This window comes from Carlito syrichta, unplaced genomic scaffold (genome assembly GCF_000164805.1).
Source record: "Carlito syrichta isolate Samal-C Ts95f unplaced genomic scaffold, Tarsius_syrichta-2.0.1 Scaffold311834, whole genome shotgun sequence".
NCBI classification, from domain to species: Eukaryota; Metazoa; Chordata; class Mammalia; order Primates; family Tarsiidae; genus Carlito; species Carlito syrichta.
This window is the reverse complement of record NW_007255930.1, coordinates 71,979-94,894: the sequence shown is the minus strand read 5'-3', so window position 1 is coordinate 94,894 and position 22,916 is coordinate 71,979. Positions and strand designations below refer to the sequence as shown.

The window sequence follows — 22,916 nt, the reverse complement described above, 5'->3', positions numbered from 1 at the left end:
GCACTCCAGTCTGGGCGACAGAGTGAGACTCCAACTCAAAAAAAAAAAACAAAAAACAAACTTATCTGAGGCTGGGCACGGTGGTTCACAATGATAATCCTAGCACTTTGGAAGGCCAAGGCAAGAGGATTCCTTGAGCCCAGGTGTTCAAGACCAGCCTGAGCAACATAGCAAGACCCAGTGTTTACCCAAAAAAAAAAAAAAAAAAATCAAAAAATTAGCTGGGCACAGTGCGGAACACCTGTAGTCCCAGCTACTCAGGAGCCTGAGTTGGAAGAATTGCCTGAACCCAGGAGGTTGAGGCAGCAGTGAGCCATGATCACGCCACTGCACTCCAGCCTGGGTGACAGATAGAAATCTTGAGTCACACACACAAATTATCTGGGTACAGTTTAAAGTATGCTTTAGGTGATTCACTGTAAAAGATGGCTGACTATGGAGGTCCCAGACAGCCATCTCACTCAGCAAACCATCATCTACCAAGCTGAGGAACTGTCTGCTTGCAATAAACTCAATAACACCCTGCATCAGTTTATAGGATACAAAGTTCTACCATTACTCACATGGACTGAAAGTTCCTAGAACCAGAAAGAAGAGGTTTAGAATCATTCTCAAATCTAACCAGTCCAAAAGTGGTGCTTAAATCCAGCTCGGCAGCAAAATTTAGGATTGGAATAAAGCTAGCAATTAACTCACATCAGGAATGTGTATATAGTCAGTATCTACCACGAAGATATCTCCCCTAACAAACCAGGGAGCAAAGAGGGGAGTCATCACAGAGAATGCTTAGAGAGATGCTTGGGAGTCCCCACACCTTAATGAGTCATTTGCAAATCACCCAGTATACATTTTGATGCCTTTAGATGTTCTCCTTCTCTAGTGTTCATATTCTCAGTACTCCTAGGATATTTTCCAAATGAGTCACTTTATCCACAATTAAATAGGCCTTAAAGTCTCTCTATGGACAAAGCTGTCAGTAGTTTTTATTCACTTCAGGTACCAGGTAATCTCACATAATTCACCAGAGTCATTTACAAACTTAAACAGGTTTACATGCAATTACAAACAGAGGTACCCCTTCCTAGTACTCCCAGGTTACTTCTTTTGCTATAAAGTAGAAACTGATAGAACATACATAAACTTCTCTCAGTACCAAGTGCCACTTTCAAACCTATTAAAACCTATGACGTCCCCTTTGGAAGATTCCCAAGTGAGAGGACGGACAGTTTTGAAGAGGCCAAAATATCAATCACAGAACGAACATATAATGTACCCAAGGTCACGGTATGATTAAAGATGCCAATGCTTCATTCAATTTTAAAACCAATATCCAGCCGGGCTTGGTGGCTTAGTCTTTAATCCCATGCCTTTGGGAGGCTGAGGTGAGTGGATTGCCTGAGCCCGCAGGTTCGAGACCCGCCTGGGCAACTTGGCGAGACCTCATCTCTACAATAAATTTTTAAAAATTAGCTGGGTGTGGAAGCGCGCTTGTAGTTCCAGCTACTTGGAAGGCTGAGGCGGAAGGATCGCCGGAGCCCAGCAGGTTGAGGCTGCGGTGGCCAGGAGCAGCCACTGCACTCCAGTCTGGGCGACAGAGTGAGACTCCAACTCAAAAAAAAAAAAAACAAAAAAACCCCCCAATATCCAAGCTTACTTTAAGTAATACAGCATTTTATAGATGCCCTAACAGCAAGAAATGATAGCCAAAAGAGTTACTGAAGTTACTAAAATATGAGTTAAATGTCACAATATGAACAAAAACAAATCAAAATGCTCAGATGAATAGTACTCAAGTACTTACCAAGTGCCACTTTCAAATTTGTAATTTACTCTTTCTGGATCTGAAAACCTGTGATCTAAAAATGAGAACATACAAGTCATCATTTTAGCTATTGGGGAGACAAATCTGTGGGAGGGAATTCATAAGTACACCTAAGAGAATGATGGTGAGATCAAATGCTAGGACCACGAAACTTAACAATACTTACTATAAGGCTCTGAAATCATTGCTAAGATAATATTTCCCATATCTTCAACTTGAGAGGCTCCATATCGGGAGACTGAACTATTCTTCTCAAAGTTTAAAACTGTGAGATTAAGTTAAGGAAAACTTTTGGAGAGGTAAAAATGAGTTTATTTCCAAATCAACATTAAACTCATACACAGCCAAGAAAGTCACAAGCATCTAGATCAACAATTCTTCACCAGTCCCAGGATAGCTGCTTCCCATATGTCTGGACCTTACCCAACTTCCTGAAGTCTCTAATCGCCTTTGTGGGTAAAGGGGCCCAAATCAATCCTCTCCTGAGATATTACCAGGAGTAAATTTTGTTTACTTATTTCTTATTATTTTGTTTGGAGTCAGAGTCTTACTCTGTTGCCCAGGACGGAGTGCAGTGGCATGCTCACGGTCACTGCAGCCTCGACCTGCTGGGCTCCGGCATCCTTCCGCCTCAGCCTTCCGAGTAGCCAGAATTACAGGCATGCGCTACCACGCCCGGCTGATGTTTTGATTTATTGTAGAGATGAGGTCTCGCTGCCCAGGCGGGTCTCGAACCCGCGGGCTCAGGCAATCCACTCACCTCAGCCTCCCAAAGGCGCGGGATTACAGGCTGAGCCACCAAGCCCAGCTTGCAGATTTATTAATTGGGCGGATTTCAACATTGTTGTGTCTCAAGGAATAGAGAGGCCTGAGGAGAGGACACCACCAGTTGGTAAAGCAGTGAGAACATACAGCACATTGATAACATTTGACACCTAACATGGGCTTGTCTTTTGGGGTTGCTTCAAAACAATCAGAATAGCAACATAGATGATCACTGATCATAGATCACTGTAACAGACATAACAATGAAACAGTGGGCCGGGCTCGGTGGCTCAGCCTGTAATCCCGCGCTTCGGGAGGCTGAGGTGAGTGGATTGCCTGAGCTTGCGGGTTCGAGACCCGCCCAGGTAATTTGGCGAGACCTCACCTCTATATTAAATCAAAAAAAATCAGCCGGGCGTGGTAGTACGTGCCTGTAATTCCGGCTACTCGAAAGGCTGAGGCGGAAGGATCGCCAGAGCCCAGCGGGTAGAGGCTGCGGTGGCCGGGAGCATGCCATTGCACTCCAGTCTGGGCAACGGAGTGAGAATCCAACTCAAAAATAATAATAATAAGCCAGGCTTGGTGGCTCAGTCTGTAATCCCGCGCCTTGGGAGGCTGAGGTGAGTGGACTGCCTGAGCCCGCGGGTTCGAGACCCGCCTGGGCAACTTGGTGAGACCACATCTCTACAATAAATCAAAAAAATCAGCCGGGCATGGTAGCGCACGCCTGTAATTCCGGCTACTCGGAAGGCTGAGTCTGAAGGATCACCGGAGCCCAGCAGGTTGAGGCTGGTGGCCGGGAGCAGCCACTGCACTCCAGTCTGGGAGAGAGAGACTGAGACTCCAACTCGAAAAAACAAACAAACAAACAAACAAACAAAATAATAATAATAATGAAAAAGTGGCCTGAAATTCTAGTACTTTGGGAAGCAGAGATGGGAGGACTGCCTGAGCCCAGGGATTCGAGACCAGCCTGGGCAACTTGACGAGACTTTGTCTCTACAATAAATCAAATAGTTAGCTAGGCATGGTAGCGCCCACCTATAGTTCCAGCTACTTGGAAAGCTGAGGCGGAAGGATCCTCTGAACCCAGTGGTAGAGGCTGCAGTAGCCAGGAGCATGCCACTGCACTTCAGTCTAGGCAACAGGGACTGTGACTCAAAATAGTAATAATGATGATGATAATAATAATGAAAAAGTTTGAAAAATTCCAAGAATTATGGAAATATAACATAGATACACAAAGTGAGCATATTCGAGGCATTAGTAACTTCTTTTACCTGAGTGACAGGTAATGGAGCTGGAATTATAGTACAGCTCTGATTTGACTATGTGTATGCAAATCCCTGCATCAAGAAGCTTTAGTTAATTTTAGTTTTGAGCAATACCTTGTAAGACATTTTTTTTTGAAGCCAGGGTCTTGCTCTGTCAAGGCTAGAGTGCACTGGGACAATTAGAGCTCACCACAGCACTGACCTACTAGGTGCGGGGCAATCCTTCCAACCTCAGCCTCCAGAGAAGAAAAATGGCACTGACAGACTTGCTGAATGCAGGATTGCCACAAACTTTCAATTTATTTGGTATTTTTTATAAAACATAATTATCTGCAAAACACAATAAAGCCATGTGCAATAAAATAAAGTATGCCTGTATGAAGCCGTATGTATCCTCCAAAACCTAAAATGTTGGCTTTCTGGCCCTTGACAGAAAAAGTTTGTGGGTATCTGACACAGAAGGATAGAGATTACCAGAAGATGGCCAAATACAAACAAGACTGCAACAACATTAGCCACATCATAACTTTCTATCCCAAAACAGAATCTCGTGAAAATTTAGACATGGAGGAATAGGAGTGCGAAAGTATATTTCATTTAAATCTCTCTTTTCCAAAACTCTTCTATAAATCACAAGTATCTAGCCCTCTCACTTTTGCTCAGGTGACACCCCACAAAGAATGTACTCTTATCTTAATCCTATAACCAAAGTATGCCACGAGTAACTTCTGTCTAGCACCAAAACTGTTCTAGGCCATGACCATAAACCTAGGAGTCTATCAGACACTATTCCTGTAATACTGTCTTCTCAACTATATTAACACTTCCTGGGTGCATGCCTCTACTTTCCGCTGATCTCTTTTCACTTATCACAGCCCCTATAACTTTTTAAAGAATCTTTGACTTAAATGATAGCATTTATTGAACATAGTTTTATGCCAATCATCCATTTCTTCCAATTGTCACAATATCCTTGCCAGGTAGATAATAGTCAAGTCAAACAGATGAAGAAACTAGTATTTTGAGGTATTGGTAACTTACCTCTCAACTGACTGACAGGTAATGGAGCTGGAATTATAGTGCAGCTCTGATTTGACTCTGTGTATGCAAATACCTGCATCAAGAAGCTTTAGTTAATTTTAGTTTTGAGCGATACTTTGTGTGAGACCCTTTTCTTTTTAAAGCTAGGGTTTTGCTCTGTCGAGACTGGAGTGCACTGAAATGATCAGAGCTCTCCACGGCGTTGACCTCCAAGGCCTGGGGCTTCCAACCTCAGCCTCTGGAACAAATGAGACCACAGGGGCGTGCCACCATGCTTGGCAAAGTTTTTGATTTTTTGTAGAGACCGGGTCTTGCTATGTTGGCTAGGCTGGTCTTAAACTCTTGGGCTTGAGCAATTTTTCCACCTCGGTCTCCTCAATCTTTCCACCTCGGTCTCCCCAGATGCTGGGATTACAGGTGTGAGCCCATCCAAAAAGCTCTTACAATTTGTAGATGTAAGAGAAATCAAGACAGAGATCAAAAGTAAAAAGGTAAAGTATCCATTCTGCCTAGGTAAAAATAGATTTGCCGCTGAAGAATCAGTTTACTGAAACGTACTTTTTAATTAAGAATATGTTCTTGACACTGGCTAACTTGGTTCCACAGAACGCGTACCAACATGTTTCCCTTGCAGTCATCACGCAGCAAGATCAGCAGCTCTAAGCTGCTAACAACTTTTAAAAGTCACCCAACCTCCTGCATGCCCAAACCACAACCTCACACACACACACACAGCCTTCTTAAGGAAGGTCCCTTCAATCCATAATAATTACAAGAATACGAAAAACAAATAAAGGGGGATGAGAAGAAATGTTTTAGTACTGATTCTTTCCCTATCGATGTATAATTACAAATTGAATTGCTTGCTGCACGTCTGATCCTGAGGGAAGGGAAGATGAGTCTGTGCCTCCTGATTTATAGCTCGTCATGCCACTTACTCATTCTTCCCTTGAGGCAGCCACAACAGCACAAACAGGCTTAGCAGGCTTTACAAATGAGAGCTGCCTCCAGGAAATGAGGAAGGGTACAGGCAGCCAGGGTGGGAACAAAACGAACATTCCCAACTGCACTTGACCAAAGCACTACTTTTATACAGAGGTCAGGGAAGTCTGCAGACTCAGTCTACATTTGAACAGAAGCAACAATTTTTTTACTGCCACCTTTGGTGAAATGGGCTTGAGAATTTAACCCATGCTTACACTGGCTAAAGGTATAATTTAGAGAGATATTTTATTAAGTTTATCAGTAATAGTTTATCTAACTAAAAAAAAGTTATCTTTCCCAATTGTCTGAAAATGGACACATTTGGTTTTAGAATGAGCAACCCAATTTTTTTACTTACAAATATATCTTTTTTGCACTAGGTTTTTAGCTTGCTTCTGGTAGAATTACACATATAAAGTAACATCTATTTAAACTGTGGAACAAATAAGCTTAAAATATTTTATAAATATATCCCAATTTAAAATTCCAGTTCAAAGCCATATTTCCCCTCAGAAGCCACATTGTTTACTTTCCTTCTTACTGTTTACTTTTGATTTATAGTATAGTAACACAACTACACATGCTCTCAAACATACTACAATAAAATATCTATGCCAGTGAACAAAGGAACAGCAAACAGACAAACCATGACAAGAGAAAAGCTGATTGGTGCTCCATCTAGAACTGAAATTTGAAAAGAGGGAAAGAACCAAGAAATAAATTAGCTTTAAATGAGTTGCTTTTTATCTTTTTTTTTTTTTTTTAAGAGATAGGGTCTCACCATGTTGCCCAGGCTGGAGTTCAGTGGCTATTCACAGGAGCAAGTACACGACTGACCTACATAAGGAGTTTTGAAGTGCTCCATTTCTAACCTAGGCCTGTTCGCCCCTGCTTAGGTAATCTGAGGCTGAGGTGAGGGGATTGCCTGAGTCCATGGATTCAAAAACAGCCTCAAAACTTAGAAACAAACAATAAATAATAATAAAAGAAGCAAATCAAAAATGCCATTGTGGAAGAATGTAAGTAGGAGCCAAGGCAACAAAAACTTTTATTAGCAATAAAATGCTGGGGAAAGAATCTAAAGCCTTAGTTTTAACTCTGCTTCTCAGAAACTTTTTTTTTTTTTTTGAGTTGGAGTCTCACTCTATCGCCCAGGCTGGAGTGCAGTGGCACATTCACGGCCACCCCAGCGTAGACCTCCTTCTGCCTCAGCCTTCTAAGTAGCCGGAACTACAGACATTCACTACCACACCTGGCTAATTTTTGGTTTATTGTAGAGACGAGGTCTCGCCAAGTTGCTCAAACCTGCAGGCTCAGGCAGTGCACTCGCCTTGACCTCCCAAAGTGCTGGGATTACAGACTGAGCCACTGAGCCCAGCCAGCTTATTCTTTTTGAGACAGGGAAAAAAATAAGATCCCTATCTAATAAATATTACTTCCAGGAGATATTATTGTAATGAAGGGCCACACAAAAGATTTTCTCGCTGGCCACAGTGTCTTATGCCTGTAATCTCAGCACTTTGGGAGGCTGTGCTGGGAGGATGACTACAGGCCTGGAGTTCAAGACCAGCCTGGGCAACAAAGAATTTTTAAAAAATTAGTCTAGGGTAGTGACACACACCTGTGGTTCCAGCTACTTGTGAGGCAGGGGCAGGAGGAAGGCTTGAGCCCAGGAATTTGAGGCTACAGTAAGTTATACTCTCCCTACTACACTCCAATCTTGGTGACAGAACAATACCCTACCTCTAAAAAAATAAGGAATTTCCAACATAGAAAAAATGTGGTACAGATACAAAATGGAATATTATGCAGCTACAAAGAAGGACAAGCATATGGACTTCGCAGCAACTTGTATGGATTTAGAGTAGATCATATTCAGTGATTTATCCACAGAAACAGAAAACTGAGTGTCACATATTCTCACTCATAAGCTGACCCTGAACAATTATCATAATACTATAAGAAAGGGATTGGCAGTAGTAGGAATCTGCTGGGGGAGGGAGGTACACCTTATCAACAAGGGTATATGTATAATGAACATTTGTATATATAACCCTGAATTGTGCCCCACATTTTTTAAATAAAGGAAAGAAAAAAAAAAAGAATTGCCAACAAATCTGACAAGTCAACTGTACCCTAGAAGCAGCAGGATGGACCAGGTGCTGTGGTTCGCACCTGTAATCCCCAATACTTTAGGAGGATAAGCCGAAGGGTTGCTTGAGCCCAGGAGTTAGAGAGCAGCCTAGGCAGCAGAGCAGGACCTCCTCTTTAAAAAAAAAAGATAAAAAAATTAGCTGGGCATGGTGGTGCAGGCCTGTAGTCCCAGCTACTTGGAAAGCTGAGGTGGAAGGATGGCCTGGGCCCAGGAGGTTGAAGCTCTCGTGAGCCGCGGTTGTGACCACTGCGCTCAAGCCTGGGCGACAGAGAGAGACTTCAACTCAAAAAAAAAAGAAGGAAAAAAAAAAACAAAACAGAAACACAATGGAGGTAGGAGCTAATGCAACAAAAGATATTAAATTTTACTTCAGAAAGACATTTATATGGAGCAAATTAGAAAAAGGAGACTCCATGATCACAAAACTCTCCTGAAGCCTTCTAACACAAACAAACAAAAAGATTATCCTGGAATTTCCAAAAGTAAAATACATTATTCTATAATTAAAATAAACTGCACATAATTAACATTACTCTGGGTGCTGGCAAGGAATATAGAGTATTTTCAGTCCCTTCACTTCTTATAGACCACAAGCCAACGTATGTGCCGATTTGGCTCACATCATGCCGATGTGATGCCAAAGATAATTCCTTCCCTCTCGAGCTAACAAGGTCAACTCCCAGCCCAGCTTAACTGTACACTCGGTGATATTTAAAATCCTTTTCATACACACAGAGGTACCCAGGAAAATTCGGTATTCCCCTTCACCTTGTAAGCAGGGCAATGAAAGTGTGTGCTATTACAAAGGCCCAGTTCAATTAAATAAACTCCTAACTATAGGATGAACCACATCCACACAACATTTTGTGAATGGAAAAGTCAAATTAACCTTAGAGTTTACCTGTACTGACATGTAGCTGATGCTCTCTGCAAGTTCTATCTCCAGTATCACATAAGGTTAAAAACAATTTAAGTGGAAAATAGTTTAAATAAGGTCTTAAATCAACAAGGAAGTCCTCTTCAAAGTCCCTTGGCAGCTGTTCCTACTCTTCTGAGACACCCAACAACACAGGAGGGTACAAAGATTAGTCAACATTATCGAGCATGCAGCAGGCCAGCCACTGGCTATCGCATTATTCTTTACAACAGTCTTACCCATTTGAAGAGTGGGGAAACTGAGGCTGAGAAGTACAATAAATTAACTCCAGTAAATCCACTCCAGTGCTCAGGTTCTTAACCACTCTGCTATTATTTCCATTTTTACAGGAAAAACAGGCAAATGTAACAAACTGAGAGTAGAGGACACAAACACACAACACCCCCAAATCCTTTGTGCTTAGCAGGAGGTTGTGAAAACAATCACACCCTACAACCTTTTGATGGGCAGGTAAGAGTATTTTAGGGACTTTTTTTTTTTTGAGTTGAAGTCTCAGTCTGTCGCCCCGGCTGGAATGCAGTGGCATGCTCACAGACACTACAGCCTCAACCTGTTGAGCTCAGGCAATCCTTCCTCCTCAGTCTTCCAGGTAGCTGGAACTATAGGCATGTGTCATCACACCCAGCTTATTTTTTTACTTATTGTGGAAATGAGGTCTTGCCAAGTTGCCCAGGCTGGTCTCAAACCACTGAGCTCAGGCAATCCTCTAGTCTTGGTCTCCCAAAGTGCTAGGATTACAGGTTTGAGTCACTGTGCCTGGCCTGGGATTTTTTAAAATCCTGATCATGGAAAGCTGCACTAGTTAAATGGCATTTGGCAATCACGTCAAACAGCTTATATGGTTCGGGCACACCTATAATCTCAGTAATTTGGGAGGCTGAGATGAGAGGATTACCTGAGCCTAGGAGGTCAAGACCCAAGACCCGTCTCAAAAATAAATCAAAAAATTAGCCAGGCATGGTAGTGCATGCCTATAGTCTCAGCTACTAAGAAGGTTGAGGTGGAAGTATTAGCCTGAGACCAGGAGATCAGGGCTGCCTTGAACCAACATCATGCCACTGCACTTTAGCCTAGGTGACAGAGTGAAATTAAGACAAAAAACAAAATAAAACAAAAACCTAATATAAGTGTAGTGCCCATAGTGGAACTGTAATTTGACAAAATTTAGCTTCATTGCTTAATAGCTTAGTTGGTATGTGCTAAAGAAACACAGAATCAGGCTGGGCATGGTGGCTCGCCACTGTAATCCCAACACTTTGGGAGGTGAGACAGGAGGATATCTTGAGTTCATAAAGCTTGAGACTAGCCTGGTCTCCACAAAAAACACAGGAAAATATAAATTTAAAAAAGAAGAGAATCCACCAGGTCCAGTAACTCATGCATATAATCACGGCGTCCTTTTTTTTTTTTTTAAAGTAAGCAGAATTTATTAAGAGGGAGGGGACTCCAAAGGGTTACCTAATCACAGCATTTTGGGAGGCAGAAGCAGGAGGACTGCCTGAGCCTATGGGTTCGAGACTAGTCTGGGCAAATTGGCAAGACCTTGTCTCTACAATAAATAAAAAAATTTGCTGGGTGTGGTTCTATCTACTTGGAGGGCTGAGGTGGAAGGATCGCCTGAGCCCAGCAGATCAAGGCTGCAGGGGCCAGGGAGCATGCCACAGCAATCCAGCCTGGGCAACAGAGACTCTGAGCCCTCCCACCAAAAAATTTAATTTAAAAATAAATAAATTAAATAAAGATAATCTGGCTGGGCTTGGTGGCTCAGCCAGGAATCCCAGCACTTTGGGAGGCCGAAGTGAGCGGATTGCCTGAGCCTGCGGGTTCGAGATCCACCCGGGCAACTTGAGGAGACCTCCTCTCCACAATAAATAAAAAATTAGCCAGGCATGGTAGTGCCCAACTGTAGTTCTGGCTACATATGAAGGCTGAGGCTGAAGGACCGCTGGAGCCCAGCAGGTCGAGGCTGCAGTGGCTGGGAGTGTGCCACTGCACTCCAGTCTGGGCTACAGTGAGACTCCAACTCAGGAAAAAACGATAATCCAATTAAGCAGCCACCCTACCCTCAAATGATCTTTATACATTCTAGAATATTACATCCTTCATATTATTAGAAACCACAGCATCTAGCTTAACATAAAGATAAAACGTCTAAGTCTCAGTTTCCACAGCTAAAAAATGGAGGCGATATCTTCCTACTGAGCTGTTGTGAGGCTACTGATGGGATATGTAATAGTCAATTGATAGTTCCTTTCACCTGTTCTTAACAAACCTTAAAATAAAATTCATAGCCAGGTGCAGTGGCTCACGCCTATAATCTCAGTACTTTGGGAGGCGAGGTAAGAGGATTGCCCAAGAACCTGGGTTCGAGACCAGCCTGGGCAACTTGGAGAGACCTCAACTCTACAATAAATGAAAAAATTAGCTGGGCATGATGGCACATGTCTGTAGTTCCAGCTACTTGGAAGACTGAGTCGGAAGGATTGCCTGAGCCCAGCAGGTTGAGGCTGTGGTGGCCGTTGAGTGTGCCACTGCACTCCAGCCTGAGCAATGGAGTGAGACTCCGACTCAAAAAAATAAATAAGTTAACAAAAAAACAGGCTAAGGCATCAGAAACAATAATTCATTCAACATTAGTGGGGGGAAAAAAACAGAGTTGCTCTTTTTTAAAAAATGACTGAAAGGAATCATTTATACAAATAACTCCATAATCAAAATGTCCTTTCAGCAGGGGACAAATAGTATCAATTTACCCCAAAGGATCTAAGATAATTTCTTCCTCAACCCCCCCCCAAAACAAAATAAGAATCACATAAGAAGACCTAAATCTATCATCATACCCTCATGCGATGACAATATGCAATATACAGTTCACGGGCTATATGAGCTCTTCTCAGCTGGGATGGCATGACTCAAGACTGGGCAACAACACTGCAAATGGAATAACTCAGTAAAGCTAACGCCAACATTAGAAATGTTTTTTTCTAACAAACATAAAGACAAAAGAAGAAGTACTAAAGCAAAAATCAGAACTGCATTCAAGAAATACCTACCAGGCAAAGTGGGGACCAAAGGGAGGCCCAAACTGTACCTGTACGATGTCCACTTGTATGCCTAATCCTGAACTGTAGTCCACATCTTTAAAATTATATATATATATATATATAAAATATATATAAAAGAAGAAAAAAACCTAAAAAATGTAGTCATACTTTTTCATTTACAAAGCTTACATCTCAGAATACCCAAGATAAAAGTAAGGCTTGGGGAACACAAGTAACTCACAGGAACGCGACACCTCTTTGGCCAGGGCCCACTCAGGCCCCCCTTCAGGCTCTCTGATTCTGTGACTCTACAACTCTGGCTTTAGGTTCCTTTCACTAGGAAGTAAAAACATTCTCATTTCTTTGATCTTCCATAATACCTTGAGATACTGCATGTAATTCAAGTTTCGTACACACACACACTTGTAATACAAGGTCCCATTGCTTTCCCTTGGCCCCCGAAGGAAATCTGTCTTGCACAAAAAATCATCTTGAGATATATAAAGTAACACTCTAACCACATGATGCATCAATCGCACTTCTTGGTACTTATGCAAAGGAATTAAAAACTTTATTTTTTTTAATTGAGTCGGAATCTCACTCTGTTGCCCAGGCTGAAGTGCAGTGGCATGTTCATAGCCACCATAGTCTTAAATTGCTGGGCTCAAGTGATCCTTTCAACTCTGTCTTCCAAGTAGCTGGAACCACAGGCATGCACCACTGTGCCTGGCTTATTTTTTGACTTATTATACCAACAAGGTCTCACCAAGATGTCCAGGCTGGTCTTGAATCCCTAGGCTCAGGCAGTCCTCTCACCTCTGCCTCCAAAAGTGTTGGCATTACAGGCGTAAGCCACTGACTCAAAAACAAAAACATGTCTGCACAAAAACCTACACGAGGATGTTTATAGCAGCTTTATTCATAATTGCCACAACTTGAGAGCAACCAAGAAGTCCTCCATATAAATGTATATATAAACTATGGTATAACCAGACAATGGAATATTATACAGTGCTAAAAAGAAGTTAACTATCACCGGTTGCAATAGCTCACACCTGTAATCCCAGAACTTTGAAAGGCAGAGGCAAGAGGATTCCCTGAGCTCAGGGCTTCAAGACCTGCTTGGGCAACATGGCCAGACTTGGAAGGCTGAGGTGGCAGGATCACCTAATCCCAAAAGGTCGTGGCTGTGGTAGTCGTGAGCATGCCACTGTACTCCAGCCTGTGGAACAGAGTGAGACTCCAACTCAAGAAAACAAAACAACAACAAAAAACAAGAAGTTAACTATCAAGTCAGGAAAAGACATGGAGAAACCCAAAATGCATATTACTAGGTAAAAAGACTGGGCTCGGTGGCTCAGCCTGTAATCCCGCGCCTTTGGGAGGCTGAGGTGAGTGGATTGCCTGAGCCCGCGGGTTCGAGACCCGCCTGGGCAGCGAGACCTCATCTCTACAATAAATCGAAAACTCAGCCGGGTGTGGTAGCGCATGCCTGTAATTCCGGCTACTTGGAAGGCTGAGGCGGAAGGATCGCCGGAGCCCGGGAGGTCGAGGCTGCGGTGGCCAGAAGCAGCCACTGCACTCCAGTCTGGGCGACAGAGTGAGACTCCAACTCAAAAAAAAAAAAAGACAAGCTGAAGAGGCTACATACTACATGATTCCAACTGTATGATATCTTGAAAAAGGCTAGACTATAGAGACAGTAAAAGGATTGTGATTGTCAGGGGTTAAGGATGTAGGAGGAATGTTATAATAAGCAAGGTTCAGAGGATACTTTGGGTAATAAAACTATTCTATTCTTCTGACACTGCGATATATTCTGATACTAATCGTGGATACATGCCATCATACATTTGTCAAAACTCATAGAATGTATAATGTTCATAAAAGTGAACCCACCTGTAAACTATGAACTTTGGGTAATTATGACCTGTCAATGTAGGATCATTAGTTGTAGCAAATGTACCACTATGATGTCCCATGTTGACAGTGGGAAACGTTTTTGTTTGTGTGTTTGTGTGTGGTGGGAAAGGGAGCATAGAAGGGAACTCTACTTTCTGCTCAATTCTCTGGGCTGGGCCCAGTGACTCACGCCTGTACCAGAGGATCACTTGAGGCCAGGAGTTCAAGATAATCCTGGGTAACACAGTGAGACTGTCTTCATAAAAAAAATAAACAATTATCTGGGCATGGTGGCATTCGTCTGTAGTCCCAACTAGTTGGAAGGCTGAGGTGGGAACATCACTTGAGACCAGCATGGGCAACATAGTGAGACCCTATCTCTACCAAAAAATTTGTGGCTCAGCCTGTAATCCCGCACCTTTGGGAGGCTGAGGTGAGTGGATTGCCTGAGCCCGCAGGTTCAAGACCCACCTGGGCAGCGAGACCTCATCTCTACAATAAAAAAAAAAAAAATCAGCCAGGTGTGGTAGCGCATGCCTGTAATTCCGGCTACTTGGAAGGCTGAGGCGGAAGGATCGCCGGAGCCAAGCAGGTCGAGGCTGTGGTGGCTGGGAGCGGCCACTGCACTCCAGTCTGGGCGACCCAGTGAGACTCCAACTCAAAAAAAAAAAAAAAAAGATTTTGCTCTGATCCCAAAACTACTCTAAAAAATAAAGTCACCCAGCATGTGCCTGTAATCCCAGCTTCTCAGGAGGCCAAGTCAGGAGAATTACTTAAGTTCAGGAGTTCGAGACCTACCTGGGCAACATAGCAAAACCGTCTCAAGACAATAAAGTCTATTAATTTAAAAATAAATGATACACCAGTTTACTTGGATGTAAAGTTAATAAAGCAAGCACCCAATACACTTAGAATATCATGAAGACACTGATGCCAAACAAATTGATATTTCTGCACCCTCATTTGAAAAAAACAAACAAGAATACAACTATTTCACAGCAATAAAAATTAAATAAACATCATCAACCTGCATATTCTCTTATTTGCTACTTTCCAGGTGTTGGCAGAAGCCTCACTTCCTCCCCCACTGATTTACCTAGTGGAATAGGTAATCCTTTAGGAGCAAATAATTCTCCCACTTGGCAAAACCACCAAGATTGTTTAAAGACTAGATTTCCAAATCCAATGCCATTTACATATTAGCAAGGACAATGCTTAGTAATCTGAAAGAACAGAACAATTCTTCAGTTCAGACATCATAGAAATACTTTGCATAAATGAGCACAAGTTGGTATTCAGATTTGGTATTACTTTTGTCTTCAGAAATTGGTTTCCTGGCCTAGTCAGGAAATAATGATTTCTCTGTGCAGGAGTCATGAAATAATTGATCACAGCAGCAATGTAAAATAAAAACCATTGCTGAGAAAGCTAAATAGCATTTCTAACCTGTTAAATGGGAAGGATACATGCAAGCACGATATAACAGCACTTAAGACTAAAATCTATTTTTTAATTGGTAACAAAACCAAGTCTAAGACTCTTTCAATGTAAGTCCAGAAGAACTACACTATAATTAAGCTATTTTTAAAGAAATATAAAATCCTGCTAAATGACCATGAGATCTTTCATCAATTTTAGGTGTGATCTGCCTATGATGAAGTCCAACTTAGACTTATTTACAATTCATCTGTTTCCTGTAGTCAAATATGCCTGATTTTCATCTCAATAACATTTGAAAAAGAACTGCTAACACATTATCAGTTAGGATTAAAAGAAATGACAGAAAACATGACTGGTACAGCATCCTATCCATTTACCTAATAGTCATACGATACGCACTTTTATTTTAAAAAGTAAAAAATTTATTTATTTTCTCGTGTGTAGAAAATACAACACAGGTCAGGCGTGGTGGCTCACACCTATAATCTCAGCACTTTAGAAGGTGGAGGCACGAGGATTGCCAGAATCCAGGGATTCGGTGTCTCAGCCTGGAAAACTTGACAAGACCTCATCTCTACAATAAATAAAAAAATTAGCCAGGCATGGTGGTTTATGCCTGTAGCTCCAGTTACTTGGAAGGCTGAGGCAGAAGGATCACCTGAGCCCAACAGGTTGAGGCTATGGTAGGCATGAGTCTGCCACTACACTACAGCATGGGCAACAGAGACTCCAACTCAAAAAAAAAAAAAGAAAAAAGATAATACAACACAGCAAGTAAGAAGCTCAGGTAACCATTTTGAAAACGTTTACTAATAACCCCCAATTTTATATATGTGAAGCTCTTAAGAAGAAATTTTTTTAAAAAATGAATGAACTTTTAACAAGTTTTCCCTGAAATGTCAACACACTGAGAAAACCAAAATATTGAAATATAGAAACATCATTTGTAACCATGGTAATCTTTACAATATTGACCTATAATAACTAGGGAAAAGTGCTCTTTGCTAAAAGTGGAAACTGAATAGTTGAGAATAAACATTTTTTAATATATTACCTTTCCTATTGAAGTTGTCAACTTCTAAGTTAAGGTAACTCATGAGACTTTCCCTCCACTGTCCCACTGTCTTCTGATTTTTTTCTATGTATTTTTGTTCTCTATTTTGTACTAAACATTAAATAGTTTAGCATATACTAAGAATTGAATTGTGCCCCTCCCCCCAATCCATATGTTGAAGCCCTAACCCTCAATGTAACCATATCTGGGATAAGATCATTAGGAAATAACTAAGCTTAAATGAAGTCATATGGGTGGTGGGTTCTAATCAGATAGAATCAGATATGTAGCCTTATAAAAATAGGATTTCTCTCTCCCACTCTCTTCCTTCCCATTCCTCTCTGTGCCAAGTGAGACACACAGAAGAGGTAGCTGTCTGGAAACCAGAAGAGCCCTCACAAGAACCTAACCATGCTGGTATCTTGATCTTGAATTTCTCAGTCTCCAGCATTATAACAAAGAAAATGTCTATTGTTTTTATCACCCAGTCTATGGTATTTGTTATAGCTGCCTCAGCTCACTAATATAGCAACCTGACAATTACTCAATTTCACATCTGACATATTAGCACATGATTGCTTATTAGTTAGCATTTTAAGCACCTTAATGATGTAAGACGATGGGTCATTCATGATTACAGATTTGTGATTATAAAGTTTATCTTTACAATATGCAATACATCAAATATACTATCCCGGTAATTAAAGAATTTGGGGGACAATCCAGCCCCTATTTTATTATTTCCAAAAATAGCTTATTATACAGTAATCAGTATGATCTTGTATGCATTTGAGAAACTCAGGGGACGTTAAAAAGGGGAATCAGAGAACAGCAGTATGTAAAGGGGATACCCACTAACTTAAATTACTTGGCTTCATTTCAAAGAAGCCAAAATAGACCCTAAAACCAAGATAATCAAGAACAAGTAGTGTCAGAATCTGCACAGAAGTCAAATCTTTCAATCTTCTCCAATTTAATCACCAAAAAAAAAAGAAATCTTATAAGCCGGGCTCGGTGGCTCAGCCTGCAATCCCACGCTTTGGGAGGCTGAGGTGAGTGCCTGAGCCTAAGGGTTCGAGACTCACCTGGGTAACTTGGCGAGACCTCATCTCTACAATAAATAAAAAAAAAAATAGCCAGTCGTAGTAGCGCGAGCCTGTAGTTCCAGCTACTTGGAAGGCTGAGGCGGAAGGATCGCCGGAGCCCAGCAGGTCAAGGCTGCAATAGCCAGGAGTGTGCCACTGCACTCCAGACTAGGCAACAGAGTGAGGCTCCAACTCAAAAAAAAAACAACAAAATCCTATAATCCAAAATTGAATTCTATTTTAGACATGATCACCTCATGAAACTCCATCTCTAATCTATCCAACTGTTCAAATTCAGCAATTTTAAACTACTTTCAAAGATGTCTACAATTATGCTATTTGTTCCTCCAAACACAGTGAACAAATTTTGGAAAGGTCAGTTTTATCCATATGCTGACAAAATTGAAAACATTTTAAAGTTTCTTGAATTACCATTTTTTTCTGGAGCTACCTCTTCAAATGATTCTTGGGTAATCATTTAAAGGATACACTCTGTCATTGCTGCAACATCCAGTTTGTCAATGTCAGGTGAACCTGGGCAACACTTCTTGAATTCTTTTCGAAGATCAAAAAAGGAATAGAAGCATTCAGGTAGTAGTACATTCTGAGGAAGAACAAGGAGGTGGATACTGTTAACTAGGTGACCGTGGTTCAATGTTTCCCTAATAATTAAGGAACCTAAAAATGGAATGTAAGCCTATTTTATAATTGTCAAAAATGTAAGTATTATGTAAGAGTGGCTTCATTTTTAAAAGCTGGTACTGTTGTCGCCTTAGTTTAAGGCAATGGATTATGGTATTTATGCTCCGGTATACATTCCACTCAAAACATTTCTGAAACTGCAAAACATTTGGGTTGTTATAGTTCATAATTTCTGGATTGTAAAACTACTCTTTTTTCCAGCCAGTCACTTTCAACCACCTGCATTTCAGGCAGCAGTATCAGCCCTCTCAGTTTTCATATAGATGCATAAGTTTAGATACAAGGTTAACTTATAAAACTTAATAGTTCTAACTCAGGTTCTAACAATGCATATTTTCAGTATTAATATATTAGAAAAGGAAATTCCTGAATAGCTAAAAAGCCAAATTATAGCCCCACATTAGTTTTGTTGACCACTATTCTGGCTATTCCTGAGAACTCAAGTTAGACTTAGAAACAACACAACTACAAATCCCAAAGGCAAAAAATAAAAGGCTACCTGATATTCTCAGCTGCTGGCATCATTCCTGTGGCTATTAAATAAAACTCAACTATTCTTTTTCATACTATTTTTTTGTTGTTTTGTTTTCTGAGCAACAATAACAAACAATGAATACTTTTAAAGATAATTTTTTTAAAAAGTGAATGTAGATTTTTCTTAAAATTTCAAAATCAGGTCAGGCATAGTGACTCATGCCTATCATCTCACCACTCTGCAAGGCTGAGACATGAGGATCACTTTAAGTCAAGAGTTCGAGACCAGCCTGAGCAACAAAGTGAGATCACGTCTCTACTTACAACATTTAAAAAACTTTTCAAAATTATGTGTGTCCACTTCATGGAAACTTATGCCCATTTGTAAATTAGGAAATACATATTTTTTAATGTTTGTTAAACATTTATGCAAAATGTCTCCTTCTCTCTAAGTTCCTTCTATTCGATTCTATTAGATGAGTTAATTACCCAAAGAATCATGAATCATCACAATTACCCACAAAAATACTCATTTAAAAGCTGTAGTGACAATAACTCACAAGTCTAACAATAAGGAATTGGTTTTAATAGTTGTATCCACTTAAAATACTGAATATTTTACTTAGTGCTTATAAAAAATGTTGATGTTCTATTAGGTAGGCTTAAATGGTTTACATAGTAATGGATGCTCCTTGTAAAAAAAGGCTTTTCAGTTGGGTACTGTGGCTCATATCTCTAACCCCCAAAATTTGGGAGGTGGAGGCGAGAGGACTGCCTGAGCCCAGGGGTTCGAGATCAGCCTGAGCAACATAGCGAGACCTCATCTCTACAATAAATCATAAAATTAGCTGGGCATGGTGGCGTGTGCCTATGGTTCCAGCTACTTGGAAGACTGAGACAGAAGGATCGCCTGAGTCCAGAAGGTCAAGGCTGAGGTGGCCATGAGTGTGTAACTGCACTCCAGTCTGGGCAACAGAGACTGACTCAAAAAAATAAGGGTTCTTTACAGAAATATGGAAGAATATATCCACATCTGTTCATTTTAGAGAAAAACATGTGAATGTTTTGAGTGGCAGGATTACTTTATGCTTTGCTATTTTCCCTTTTTCTTTAATGAATATACAGAATTACTTTAACCGCGACACTAAATTTTTTTTTTTTTCAAACAAAGTTTATTAGTGAGAAAAAGAGAAAAAAGAAGAAGAAAGATTCATGGTCGAAAGACCTGCTATGGACAAGTTTTTCAAAGAAAAACCACCATGACACTGAACTGTTTTAGTTTCTTGTACTTAAACCAAAATACTAACAAAAGCGACTGAGGGAAACATCTTAACTTTTCTCTGGAAGTTTCCTCACATCCAAAGCAGTTTATTCCAAATAATGAAAATAGTTGCTTTCCCCTGGCACAACAGTAAAAATATTAAGTCTAGTTCCTCCCCATATGAGTGTTGGGGGGAAAAAAAAGTAATCCTTATACATCTCTATTTCTGAATCAAGTATGTAGCAACTGGCCTAGCATTTAATTTTTAAGTGTTCCTTTTTATCAAATAATTACTAAGGCTCCTATAAAAGGAGTGATTTTCTCTGCTGGGTGTGGTGGCTCACTCCCGTAATCTCAGCTCTTTGGGAGGCCAAGGTAGGGGGACTGTTTAAACCTATGAGTTCAGGACCAGCCTAGGCAGTATAGGGAGACATCTCTCTACAAATCATTAAAAAATTAGCCGGGTATGGTGGCATATTTCTGTTGTTCCAGCTACTCGAGAGGCAGAGGTGGAAGGATCACCTGAGTCCAGAAGATCAAGGCTGCAGTGATCTGTGATTGTGCTACTGCACTTTAGCCTGGGCAACAGAGACCATGACTCAAATTTTTTTTTAAAAAAAGAGTGATTTTCTCAAGACATAAGAAATTGAGCTATTTGTTCAAACTTTTTAAAATTGTCATCATACATTTAACTAATTTCCCACCTTTCCCTACTTGGGGGAATAAAAAGAAACAAAATCTGCACTTACTCACTTGCCTATGTCCTCAATTGTCAGCCTAAATCTTTTATTGCAAAAATCAGCTCATACAGTCACCTAAATGTATTTTAATTCTACTTCCATCTTTTCAAGTTCAGTACCTGCCTATAACAATAGAAAGTTACAGATCAAACTAATTTAAGTTGTTGAAAGAAACTACATTAGCAACGATTGGCTACACTGGCTCAGCTGTCTCTGTTTATTTTTCCACAGTCCCTCAGTATTCTTCCCAGGAAAGGAAATCACATGGAATCTACTAAGATTGTAACTCCTATCCGAAAAATGAGCCAAGGTGGAAGAAGGGGCTGACTCTGTTGTTTTGAGACAAGATTCAGTTTTGAACACTTATTTAAAATCAGACAAAGCGAAGTGTGCTGTGGTTACCCTTTCAATAGTTACATGGTTAAGTCTTACTCGGTCTTTTTAACGAAATGATTAGAAATACAACTTAAAAGGCTTGACCAAACTTTTTTCCCCCTTCCTTTCTAGGATGTAGCATTTTCAACACAAATGGGGATATCACAGTGTATTAAAATACACTTTCCTCCCTACTTGGAGCTATCCTAAATGTCAAAAATTCAGACCCCTGTACCCGCTTTAGAAAAGACAATGTCTAGCATCTTGAAAATTTGATGTAAACAGAGACTGTTTTAAGTCACCAAAAATTACCTACAAACGTCTCTATGAAATTATCATGCATTTTTAAAAATTGTGACAAAACAGATAAAACTGTGCATAACATTGAAATGTAGGGTTCAGGGACCCTAACTATATTAACATATTTTGCAATCATCGCCCTCATTCATTTCCAGAGATTTTTCATCTTTCCAAATTGAAATTCTGTACCCATTGAACAGTAACTCCCCATATGCCTCTTTTTAAAAAATAGAAGACACTTGAGTAAACCAATTTTTTTTTTAAAAAAAGAAGGCTTCAGTCACCCCCAAAGGTCCAAACGTTTTCTCCAGAAGCCCACATGCTTACCTTCTTGGAAGCCTCAGGGTGCAAAATCTGCCTGACGTGAAGCTGCCCATCAGTACAGAGACAGAAGGAAGTCCCTACCCCGATATTCAGTTCATTGCTCACTGACTGGTTAAACTGAAAGAACAAGAGACACACAGGGATGCCACTGACGCAGATCCACGAGCTCTGCTAAGCGACCCCAGTGGGTGACAACCAGAGAAAAGCGCGCTAAGGGCCCTGAAGGGGGCACAGGTGATGGGGCGGCTGGGAAGGCGGACTCCTTTCCCACCATAGGCTCAAGCTTCCTCTCTAGGTAGGGAAGCTCTCCAGTCAAACCGCAGTTAGCGCTCAATGCTTTCTCGCTGCCGCTTTTATGACAAACTCATTGAAGATTCAAGTCAGAGGTCTCGTTTCATCAGCAGGTTGCCCGCAGATTACATCATTCCCTAGTGTTACTTGGCTTAAGATGCCAGTTTCTGATAAACAAATGTGGGTCACGGGTAGAGAGACCTCTGGAAAGGCCGGCAGCACGTGTCCTGGAAGACACCCAGAAATGATCACTTTCTCCTACAGAGTAATTCGAAATCCGTGCGCAAGGGCAGGGCCGTGGGAGCGCAGGCTGCTCAGCGGCGCGCAGGGGTTCAGCGCCCCGCCCTGTTCCGATCCGGCCCGGTCAGCACCCCGGAGCAGCCGGTTTTTAGGTCACCTCAATCCCAACTAGGGGATTCCGTCGGTTCCGCGGTGACCCCAACAACAGCCCCACATATATGGACCTGCAAACCTGCCCCGACCCTGGGACCAAGGCCACCATCATGGAACCGAGCCCTTCTCGGCGAGTTCCGAAGCCTGAATCCAGGCGGGCACCTTCAAGGTTCCAACCCAAACTGTGGCCGCTTCTAGCACCTACACGGCGGGCCCGCCCGCACGTCTACACCACAGCGCCCCCTGCCCGAAGGCTGTGGCCCCAAACCCCCGCCGGAGACCCGCGCGTCTGGGGTCTGGACTTGGAGATGGGGGCGCTAGGATTCAAACTCAACTCGGCACTCCGTTGGTATAACGCGGCTGACTCTCTGGCACCAAGGATTACTCGGAAAGCAACTCGAAAACTAGCGAATTTCGGTTCAAGCAAGACCCTGTGGGCTGGGAGGCGAGGAAGGGCAGCGACCCCCTCCCCAAACTGTCCACGCGGGCCCCCGGCTAGGCTCCCACCCGCGCGGCCCAGCGTCTCGCCGCCCTGCTCCGGGGACGCGCGCGG

At 41.7% G+C, this 22,916-nt stretch overlaps 1 protein-coding gene across 5 annotated transcripts in view; it reads right to left on the bottom strand.

The window, feature by feature from the left end:
* The window catches only part of ESRP1 (epithelial splicing regulatory protein 1), a 71,140-nt gene that overhangs the window by 47,037 nt on the left and 1,187 nt on the right, over window positions 1-22,916 (bottom strand). For all 5 annotated transcript variants that reach the window (XM_008069161.2, XM_008069159.1, XM_008069162.1 and 2 more), the window contains exons 3-6: window positions 21,683-21,796; window positions 17,993-18,107; window positions 1,989-2,087; window positions 1,802-1,856 (exon numbers count right to left, since the gene is read on the bottom strand). In XM_008069161.2, the coding sequence (XP_008067352.1) occupies window positions 1,802-1,856; window positions 1,989-2,087; window positions 17,993-18,107; window positions 21,683-21,796 (383 nt within the window). The remainder of the gene's footprint in view (window positions 1-1,801; window positions 1,857-1,988; window positions 2,088-17,992; window positions 18,108-21,682; window positions 21,797-22,916) is intronic.